The 11,111-nt window shown below is 38.1% G+C and overlaps 1 protein-coding gene across 1 annotated transcript; it reads left to right on the top strand.

Moving 5' to 3' along the window:
* The first annotated feature begins 3,486 nt into the window (after positions 1–3,486).
* Positions 3,487–4,356, top strand: LOC131821282 (ferritin heavy chain-like). Its single transcript, XM_059157261.1, has one exon. It carries the CDS (start codon positions 3,656–3,658, stop codon positions 4,205–4,207), a length of 552 nt encoding a protein of 183 aa, XP_059013244.1. The 5' UTR covers positions 3,487–3,655; the 3' UTR covers positions 4,208–4,356.
* The last annotated feature ends 6,755 nt before the right edge of the window (positions 4,357–11,111 follow it).

Genomic DNA, 11,111 nt, shown 5'->3' with positions numbered 1-11,111 from the left:
AACTTATTGTGGTAATTATTTGGTTATTTGGTTTTATATACATATATATTTCAAATCATTATGTTGTACATCTTGGACTAATACAGAGTCATATGCCAATATATCTCAGTAAAATGGGAAAAACACATTGCCTTAAAAAACTTTGAATTGGTAGATAGCCCTCCTTAATGTGGGTGAGACTTATCCAATCAGCTGAAGGCCTGAAAAGAGCAAAAAGGCTGACTATCCTTTGAGTAAGAGGGACTGCCTCCTGCCTTCCATGTGGGACGTTAGTATTTTCTTGCTTTCAAACTTAAACTGAAAATCACATCTTCCTTGTTCTTAATACTGCTGGCGTTTGTACCTAAGCCATCATCTCTTCTGGGTCTCTGGTTTGCTGACAATAGCTCTTGTGACTTGTCAGCCTCTGTAATTGCATATGCTAATTTCCCTTTTTCCCCTCCAGAATTTATTTAGTTTTAATTTAAATTCCAGTTAGTTAATATACAGTGTAATATTAGTTTCAGGTGTACAATTTGATTCAACTTCCATATAAACCAATCTCTTATAATAATAAGATATATATATATTTTATTGGTTTTATTGCCCTGGAGAAGCCTAACCCAAATACTGACCACAAACATTTCATTTTGTGGTCCTATAATCATATTTTTAAAAAAACATAATCATCTGCTCTATACTTTTCCCATTCTATGTTTGTATTTAATTTTATATTCCTCACTAAAGAAAAACTGAATGGAATGGTTTTGTTTACACATATGTATATTTCCTTTGTGGAAATTTGAAGTCCTAGTCTATGCTTGTTTGTTGATTTTCTCTTAAAGAGCTGGTTTTCATGTCTTAGGTTTCTCATAGTTATAACATATATTTTACTGTAATCTACTTCCTTAGGAGGTAATTATGAGGGAAGAAATATCTGAGAAACACCATTTAGACCCCTTGGTATATGTACACACAAAACTATTCAATAACATTATTATTTTAAATATTTATAGAATAAAATTGTGGGGATAAATTAATTATTAAATAATCTTAGGAATATAATGAGAAAATATTCTACAAAATCAAGACCTCTTTCACTTAAGTAGATTTTTATAGTGAAGTCTATAATAGAATCTCCCAAGGAAATTTTTAAACTCTACAATTATATTAAGATAAAGTACTTGTGGGGGCACCTGAGTGGCTCAGTGGGTTAAGCACTGGACTCTTGGTTTGGGCTCAGGTCATGATCTCAAACACTGCCTCCAGCTCATGCTCACCATGGATTCTACTTGGGATTCTCTTTCCCTCTGCTCTTTCTGCTTTTGCTGTCTATCTCTCTAAAAATGAATAAATCAATCTTTAAAAACAGACAAAACACTTGTGTTAAGTAAATATAAAATAAAATTTTAGGTCATTGAGAACTGATTGTGTAGTTCTTTTCCATCTCTAGTGTGTGATTTAATCATTAAAATCAACTTAACAAGTAGATATTGTTATTATTCTATCTCCTTACAAAATCAACAATTATATAACTCTAAAACTCTTAGAGAAATTTACATTGTGATATTTGATATTTGATCCTTTGCTTTCTTCATAGAAATGGATTATAGGGTGCCTGGGTGGCTCAGTGGGTTAAGCCGCTGCCTTCGGCTCAGGTCATGATCTCAGGGTCCTGGGATCGAGTCCCACATCGGGCTCTCTGCTCAGCGGGGAGCCTGCTTCCTCCTCTCTCTCTCTCTGCCTGCTTCTCTGCCTACTTGTGATCTGTCAGATAAATAAATAAAATCTTAAAAAAAAAAAAAGAAACGGATTATAAAGTAGCATAAACTTCCAAAGAGGAATAAAAAGACCAAAAAAAAAAAAAAAAGTGTAGCAACTAGAGCCATGAGATTAAACGTTTCTATGAAAATAGGCATTTTAGGGTGCCTGGGTGGCTCAGTCCGTTAGGCATCTGCCTTCAGCTCAGGTCATGATCCCAGGGTCCTGGGATTGAGTCCTGAATCAGACTATTTGCTCAGTGGGGAGCCTGCTTATCCCTCTGCTTCTGCCTGCCTCTCTCTCTCTCGGTCAAATGAATAAATAAGACCTTTAAAAAAATGGGCATTTTATCCTATTTTTATCTGAGAGCATTTAAAATATTCTGTCACTTTATGTTGTATCTTGAGAGCAGAGACCATGTTTGATTCTTCTGTATATCTCCAGAATAAAACAGAGTGTCTGATGTACATCAGGAGTATCTAAATAATTGCTGAATTAATGAATAAGATACCTATATTGGGCTTATGTTTTCATAAGATCCTTGAGTTACAAGAATATATAGTTTTTAAAAATTTACTTACACAGGTTTAATATCTTGTATGTATGCACTTGGATCAATAAGGGGTTGGGGGAAAGATGGTTGGAATGCAAACTAACCAGAGTGCAAACCTCAGTGGAACAGACATTTCTCTTTTAGTTACTAATGTATGACGAAATCACAGACCAGTGACTGGGAAATATTAGGTAATCAATAAATATTTGTTGAGGGCATGAATAAAAGGCAATTTGAGATTGGTGGTATTCTCTGTCATGTGGTTCATTTCACAGAATATAATTTAAGGAGTTAAAAAATAAAAAACACAGACTTGCTGAGCAGCAGTGAAAGTACAGATGAGGCTGGAGAGAGGAATACATGCACATGGTTAGCAGTGCTTTCTGTAGGAATGCACCTAAAAACTTGTTTTCTGCGAGAGAAAAGAGAAATCTGCACTTCCCCAAGAGAAAGGGAATCAGCGAGCCAGGTGAGAGGCGGTGAGCAAATCTAGGGTGTCAGTGAAGCGATCACTGACACTGTCCATTTGGGGGTCCAGACAGGGCAGAAGGAATGTCTTCCTAGGACTGCGTTGAAATAGTAAGAGATGAGAGGGAATAGAGGGAGTGAGGAAGAAATGCAGAAAGAGTGGAAGATTGAGAGGTGGAAAGATTTGCTGAGACTTTGGAGGTGCTGCTCTGCTGTTGGAAAAGAATGAACCTGATCGTGAATAGGAGAGAAGTGGAGGTCTGTGAAACGATAAGGTCTGGGAACTGAGTGAGGAGGCTATCAGAAGTGTCGTTAATATGGATGTTGAGTCACTGAGGATAGCTGCCATCCAAATAAAGCTTTGGGATACTAAATATTCCAATGATACCACAAAAGCACTGTATTTGGTGAACAATCCCATCATGACAGTATTCAAGGAGATTGCTCAAGAAACCATGCATGTGACTAACTCAAAACAGTTGCACTTACATTCATGACTAACAGTTAAAAATATTTAAGCTACATGCTCAGCAGAGTCACACTGTGTCACCCGGTTCCTCTGAACCCTGAACAGTGCTCTCATTCCACTCCGCCTCCAACCACGCCCCCAGCCACGCCCCCAGCCACACCCCCTAGTCCCTCCTGAGCCTAGGGCCCCCTCCACTCTGACCCCAATGACCTGCTAACGGATCCTCACCCCACCCCCCAACACCGGGTAACGGACATACCTTCCGGTTCCAGCCCAGAGCTCGTGAGCTGCCAGCCCAGGAGCCTGCCCATCTCCAACCTCTCTCAGCGCCCACCCTGAAGAGCATCTGCCCCCACGGACTTTGGTCCCGCAGCCCTAGCCTCCGCGCCACCTTCGCCTTCGCCCTGGTGCCCGGGCCGCCAGCCATGGCCACCCCGCAGCTCTCCCAAGTGCGGCAGAACTACCACCCCGACTGCGAGGCCGCCGTCAACAGCCAGATCAGCCTGGAGCTCTACGCCTCCTACGTGTACCTGTCCATGGCCTTCTACTTCGACCGCGACGACGTGGCCTTGAAGCACTTCGCCCGCTTCTTCATGCGCCGCTCCCGCAAGGAGACCCAGCACGCCGAGAAGCTGATGGAGCTGCAGAACCAGCGCGGGGGCCGCCTCCGCCTCCGCGACATCAAGAAGCCGGACCGCGACGACTGGGAGGGCGGCCTGAAGGCCATGGAGAGCGCCCTGCACCTGGAGAAGAGCGTGAACCAGAGCCTGCTCGACCTGCACCAGCTGGCCACCGACAAGAACGACGCCCAGCTGTGCGACTTCCTGGAGAGCCACTACCTGCACCAGCAAGTCGAGGCCATCAAAGAGCTGGGGGGCTATGTTACTAGCCTGCGCAAGATGCGGGCTCCAGAAGATTGCCTGGCAGAGTACCTGTTTGACAAGCTCACCCTGGGCCACAGCGACAAAAAGTACTGAGTTGGGACTGTTTCCCCGTAGCCCCAGGGCGCATGGTGCCTTTCCCTGATCACCATGCTGAGCATGCTTATTGCCATATTGCTTCTGCAAAAGGTTCCAGTTCTTTTCTCCCAGTTTTGCCATAAAAAAGTTGTTCGGTTTCAATAAAGTTATTTCATTCCTAAATTTAAAAAAAGGTCTCTGGTTGATTTGAATGCAAATCTTTCACCTTTTAGGTTTTAAAACAGGAATCCAGGAGTCCTTGCATCCCCCTAAGCCCATCCACATGCAGCTCAGGATCTCGGGAGGTGGAGGGAGAAGATATTACATAGATCTCCCTGATAAGAGGAAGTGGTGATGCAACATGGGGGCTTAAGTGGGTACGAGAAGAATCAATGAAACAAGATGGGATTGGGAGGGAGACAAACCATAAGTGACTCTTAATCTCACAAAACAAACTGAGGGTTGCTGGGGGGAGGGGGTTTGGGAGAAGGGGGTGGGATTATGGACATTGGGGAGGGTATGTGCTTTGGTGAGTGCTGTGAAGTGTGTAAACCTGGTGATTCACAGACCTGTACCTCTGGGGATAAAAATATATGTTTATAAAAAATAAAAAATTATTAAAAAAAAAAAGATATTACATAGGACCCTGGAAAGCACAAATCAGTCTTGCCTTTATAAATGATGTGGGGGCAGAGGTGGGTGGTCTGGGGCCCTGGGTGTCAGTGGGTGTATATGTATGGTAACAGTATAAAAGAACATGGTCTAGAATTTATAACAGTTATCGTCCCTATGGAAAAAGTGAAGAATGGGATCAGGCTGGTGTTAAAGCCTTTACTTGAAACAACTTTACTTGGAAACTTTTAGCTTATTAAAATATATAAATGTTAACAATTGTTGCTTCTGGGTAGCAACATTGGAGTCTTAGAAACAGGAATGGCACAATATTTCTTGGACAAGCTTGCCTTGGGCAATAGTAACAGTGTAACTGAACCTTAGGCTGGCTTTCCATACACAGGGGAGTGACTTTGTAGGTCACCGTTTTAGACGTGCATACTGCCCTTACAAAATATGCAAATACAATTTTCTCCTTCAGTTGTATCCTTTCTTCCATTGAAGTAATTTGGTAGCAGAAAACCAAAATTACCTTATTAGAAGAGCTGAAGAAAACATGGTCAAGGCTGAGCCTCCAGTTTGTGATATTGAATATGAAGTAGAATAAATCCCCTTGAAAGTTAAGAAAGTGAGTCTGGCTGCTTTGACGAATGTAGGGTGTAGGGAAGAGTTGAAGCTGGGAGGCCAGTCAGGAGATACTACAGTTGGTCCAATGAGAGATATTGGTGGCTGAACTGGAGGGGAGGCTCATGAATGGATGATGAGACATGTTCTATCTAGCTGGATCTGGATGGGTCAACAAGATTTGCTCATAGACCAGAGGTGAAGAATGAGAAACGAAGAAAATAATCTAGGTTCTGATATTTGGACATGAACACCTGGGTTGACAGTAGTGCTATTTATTAATTTGAGGACTTTTGCCAGAGGCATATCTGGGGTGGAGGGGTGGGAAGTTGTATCATGTAAAATCTGAGACACCTATTAGATACCCAAGTAGAACTACCATGCAAGTAGCTGAAAAAATATGAATCTGGAGCTCAGATAGGAAGTCAAGCTGCAGGAGTCCATATAATTTGAAGTCTTGAAACTCAGTTGTGTGCCTGAGATAAAAATGCCTGGTCACAGCCTGGGTGAACACAGAGTTCCCATGGAAACCAGAGAGATGAGAGTGATGGACTGCTTTTCTATGAGGGTTCACTGAAGAGTGAGGGGCACACACTTTCAGCTCTGGGGCTAGAGAGTGGGTTGCCACCATTTTCATCCTGCCCATTGGTGCTTAAAGCCTCAGGGAGCAAAACAGCACCAATGTGGAGCCTCTTACACTGAGCCTGGTCCCCTGGCAAGGAAGGTGTATTTCCACAATGATAAGGACACCTGAGAATCAGTGCAACAGGCCCCTCCTCCAGAAGACCAGCAGGAACAACTGGCTAGCACCAAGTTACTGATCATAGAGAACTGCAAAGCTTCAGCTCTTAGGGAAAACAATATATAGCATTCCTGGGTTTTTTTATTCTTTAGTCTTCCAGTATTATTTTTTCAGCTACTTTTTATGTTTTCAATTATTTATTTGTTCTTTTTAAAAATATATATATATATAAAACTAACTTTTGGTTTCCTTTCATTGTATTTTATTTTATTTTTGTATGTATATATATGTTTTCTATCCTTCCTATTTGGGGATCTGTTTTGTTTTGTTTTGTTTTAAACAAGCAAAGGATTTAGTTTTTTGTTTTGTTCTGTTTTGTTAGTTGATTTTTTTCTTATTTTGTTTTTGTTTTTCTTTTTCTTTTTTCTGTTCTTGTTATTGCTGTCTTTTCTCTCTCTTTCTTCTGTTCTTTTCTGGGCAAAATGATGAAATGGAGACATTCACCACAAAAGAATGAACAAGCAGTAGTACTCACTGCCAGGGATTTAATCAATAAGGATATAAGTCAGATATCTGAATTAGAATTTAAACAATAACTCTAAAAATACTAGCTGGGCTTTAAAAAAGCATAGAAGACACTAGAGAATCCCTTACTGTAGAAATAAAAGAACAAAGATCTAGTCAGGCCAAAATTAAAAATGCTCTTCCTGAGATGCAGTCCCAAAGAGAGGCTCTAAAAGCAAGGATAAATGAAGCAGAAGAGAGAGTCGGTGATATAGAAGATAAAATGATGGAAAATAAGGAAGCCGAAAGAAGACAGGAAGACAATTACTGGATCATGAGTGAGACTTTGAGAACTCAGCAATTCCATGAAGCAAAGTAATATCCAGATAATAGGGGTCCCAGAAGATGAAAAGAGAAAAAGATGGGCAGAAGGTTTATTTGAACAAATGATAGCTGAGACCTTCAATAATAATAATAATAATAATAATAATAATAATAAGATTAGGATCTGGGGAAGGAAAGAGGCATTCAAGTCAGGAGGCACAGAGATCCCTCTCAAAATCAATAAAAATATGACAACACCTCAACATGTAATAATAAAGCTTACATATTTCAAAGATAAAGAGAAAATCCATAAAGCAGCTCAGGACAAGAGGTCCTTAACCTACAAGAGTAGACACATAGGCTGGCAGCAGACCTGTCTACAGAGACTTGGCAGGCCATAAAGGACTGGCATGACAGATATATTCAATGTCCTAAATGGGAAGAATATGCAGCTAAGAATACTTTATCTAGCAAGGTGCCACTCAGAATAGGAGAGATAAAGAGTTTCCAGGATAAACAAAAACTAAAGGAATATAACAATTCTTTTTTTTTTTTAAGATTTATTTATTTTGGAGAGACAGAGTGCATGCATGTGAGTGGGGGGAAGGGGAGAGGAAGAGGAAGAGGGAGAGAAGCAGACTCCCTGCTAAGTGTGGAGGCTGCCCTGAAGATTAAAACAATTATCAGTGATTAACAAAACAAGAAGGTAGAAAACTAGTAAATATATATAGGACCTGATCAAATCTATCAACAAATTTGACCTAATTGACATATATAGAATACTCCACCCAAAAGCAGAATACATATTCTTTTCAAGTGTACATGGAACATTCACTAAGATAGACTATACACTCATGCATGAAAGGAATCTCAATTAATTTTGAAAAATATTAAATCATACACATGTTCTCTGACTACAATGGAATTAAATTGACATCAACAACATAAAGGTACTTGTAGTCCTCCAAAACTGGAAAATTAAATAGCACACTTATAAATAAGCCATGGCTCAGAAAAAATTTGCAGGGAAATTAGAAACTTTTTTGAACTCAATGACCAGCAATACACAAATATAAAAACTAATAGATAAAAATTTGCTGGGACAACTAAAGCAGTGTTTAGAGGGAATTTATAGCTATAAACAATAAAGAAAAGTTAATGAAACGAAACACTGGTTCTTTTAAAAATAGATCAAATTGATAGATCTCTAGATTAGACTGTTCAAGAAAAGAGAAAAAACATAAATTGTCAATATCAGGAATGAGAGAGATGGTATTGTTATAGAGCACACAATCTCTAACTGTATAGGTAGGGAATATTATAATTCTATGTCAACATATTTTATAAATTGGATGAAATGGATAAATTCTTTGAAAGACAAAATTACTCAATCTAACACAAGAAGAAATATAAAATCTGAATAGATGTATATTGATGAAAGTAATTTAATTTCTTATTAAACACCTTTACATTAAGAAAATGCCAAGGACAGTTTACTTCACTGATGAATCCTATCACACATTTAAATAAGAAGTAATAATAATTATGTACAATATCTTTCAGAAAATATAGGAAATGGCAACACTTCCTAACTTACTTTATGAGTCTCACATTACTATGGTACTAAAACCAAGCAAAGTCATCATAGGAAGGAAAAATACTACAGAAAACAATCCCTCATGGACATTCAAGGAAAAATCCTTAAAACACGGTACATCAAATCCATCAATATATAACAAAGAAAAATACATCACGAACATTTAGGGTTTAACCCAAGAATGCTAGATTGATTGATACAACATTCAGTAATCAATCAGTTTAATTCAGGATAATAACAGAGTAATGTAGAAAAATGAAACCATCTCAATAGATACATAAAAACATTTCACATAATTTAATGTATATTTAAAGTAAAAACTTTCAGCAAACAGAAAATAGAAAGCAACCCCACAAATTTGATAAATAGCTACTCCAGCTAACATTATTTTTAATGGCGAAATATTGGGCACTTTCCCCCTATGACCAGAAACAAAGGAAAGCAAGTCTGCTCTCATCACTTCTTCTTTTTTTTTTTTTTTAAAGATTTTATTTATTTATTTGACAGAGAGAAATTACAAGTACACTGAGAGGCAGGCAGAGAGAGAGAGAGAGAGAAGGAAGCAGGCTCCCTGCTGAGCAGAGAGCCCGATGCGGGACTCGATCCCAGGACCCTGAGATCATGACCTGAGCCGAAGGCAGTGGCTTAACCCACTGAGCCACCCAGGCGCCCCTGCTCTCATCACTTCTAATCAATATTTTTAGGAGATACTAGCCAGGTAAACAAAGTAAGAAAAGGGGGGAAAGGTATCCTGATTCGAAAGAAAAAGGTTAAACTCTCTTTTTTGACAGACAAGATGATTTATGTATAACTCTAAAGAATTAATTCTAATGGTTGCTAAATTATATCTACAAACAAAAGATTTCAGTATAAAAGATCAATAAAAAATTAATTGTATCTCTACTAATAAACAATGAACAATTGGGAAAATAAAAAATGGAAAAGTTGTCACTTAAAATTGTATAAAAAACACGAAATAATTTGGGATAAATTTTACAAAGTATATATAAGTCCTACATACTAAAAATTTTAAAACTCTGCTTAGTGAAATTAAAGAAGACTAAATAGATGGAGAGAGACAGTATAAACAGATTGGAAGACTAAATATTATTTAAATGACAATCTTTCCTAAATTGGTCTATATATTCTACATAGTTTCAATCAAAATCTCAGCAGGACTTTCCAAAGAAATTGATAACTTAATTCTAATATTTATATGGAAATTCAAAGGTCTCAGGGTAGCCAAAACAATTTTGAAAAAAAAGAAAGCAAAGATGGCAGGCCCATACTGCTTTACTTCAATACTTGGATGAAAGGAACATGAAAGCAACAATAATCAAAAAATTTTGGAATTTGATGGTGTAAGAACATATATTTAGATGAATGGAACACACTAGTCCCACATACATATGTTTGGTTGGATTTCAATGTCAGTTCAATTCAGATGACAATGTCAATTCAGATAATCTTTTCATCAAAAGTTCTAGAACACTTATCTATTAATATCAATAAAGATAAACCTCAACTCTTAACTCATCATATAAACAAAAATTAACTAAAAGTATATTATAAAACTACTCATAAAATGTAAGCTATGGAACTTCCAAAAGACAGTGTAGCAGAAATTCTTTGCAAACTTGGAGTAGACAAAAATTTCTTACATAGGACACAAAACCCACAAATGGTAAAAGAAAAGGTTGGTCAAATGGATTTTAATTAAGATTAAAAGACAAGTTGCAGACTGGAAAACAATATTTATAATGCATATATCGGACAAAGGACTTATGTGATGGTTAAATTTGTGTCAACTCAATGGGTCCAAGGAGTACCCAGGTATTTAGTCAAACATTCTGATCTTGTTCGTGAGGGTATTTCTGGATAAATCAAACATTTGAATTGCTAGACTGAGTAAAGCAGATTCCTGATCCCCCTCCTTCCCAGCAACGTGGGTAAGCTTCATCCATTTAGTTGAAAGCCTGAATAGAACAAAAGGGCTGACCCTCCTTTGAGTAAGAATGAGTTTTTCTTGCTTTTGAATTCAAACTCATTTGAATTTGATCGGCTTTTCCTGGACATTAAGCCTGTCGGCCCTCTGACTGGAATTATATCATTGGCTCTCCTGGGTCTCCAGTTTGCCAACTTCAAACCTTGGGACTTGCCAGTCTCCAAAATTTCATGAGCTAAACATTACAGTAACTAAATAAATATAAATACAAATATAAGTATAAATACAGACATACCTCATTTTATTGTGCTTTGCTTTATTGTGCTTCACAGACAATTGTATTTTTTACAACTGAAAGTTTTTGGCAATCTTCATGGAGCAAGTCTATTGGTACCATTTTTCCAATAGCATTTGCTCATTTTGTGTCTCAATGTCATATTCTTGGTAATTCTCACAATATTTCAAACTTGTTCATTACTATTGAATTTGTTACGGTGATCTGTGGTCAGTGATCTCTGATGTTACTGTTGAAACTGTTTTGGGGCACCATGAAGGATATAAGATGTTGAATTTA

The sequence above is a fragment of the Mustela lutreola genome, chromosome X, assembly GCF_030435805.1.
Source record: "Mustela lutreola isolate mMusLut2 chromosome X, mMusLut2.pri, whole genome shotgun sequence".
NCBI classification, from domain to species: domain Eukaryota; kingdom Metazoa; phylum Chordata; class Mammalia; order Carnivora; family Mustelidae; genus Mustela; species Mustela lutreola.
Note: the sequence above shows the minus strand (reverse complement) of the source record. Positions and strands in the feature narration are given on the sequence as shown.

Bases quoted from the DNA above. Each gene is read 5' to 3' on its own strand.
- LOC131821282 (XM_059157261.1), top strand. From the start codon at position 3,656: ATGGCCACCCCGCAGCTCTCCCAAGTGCGGCAGAACTACCACCCCGAC.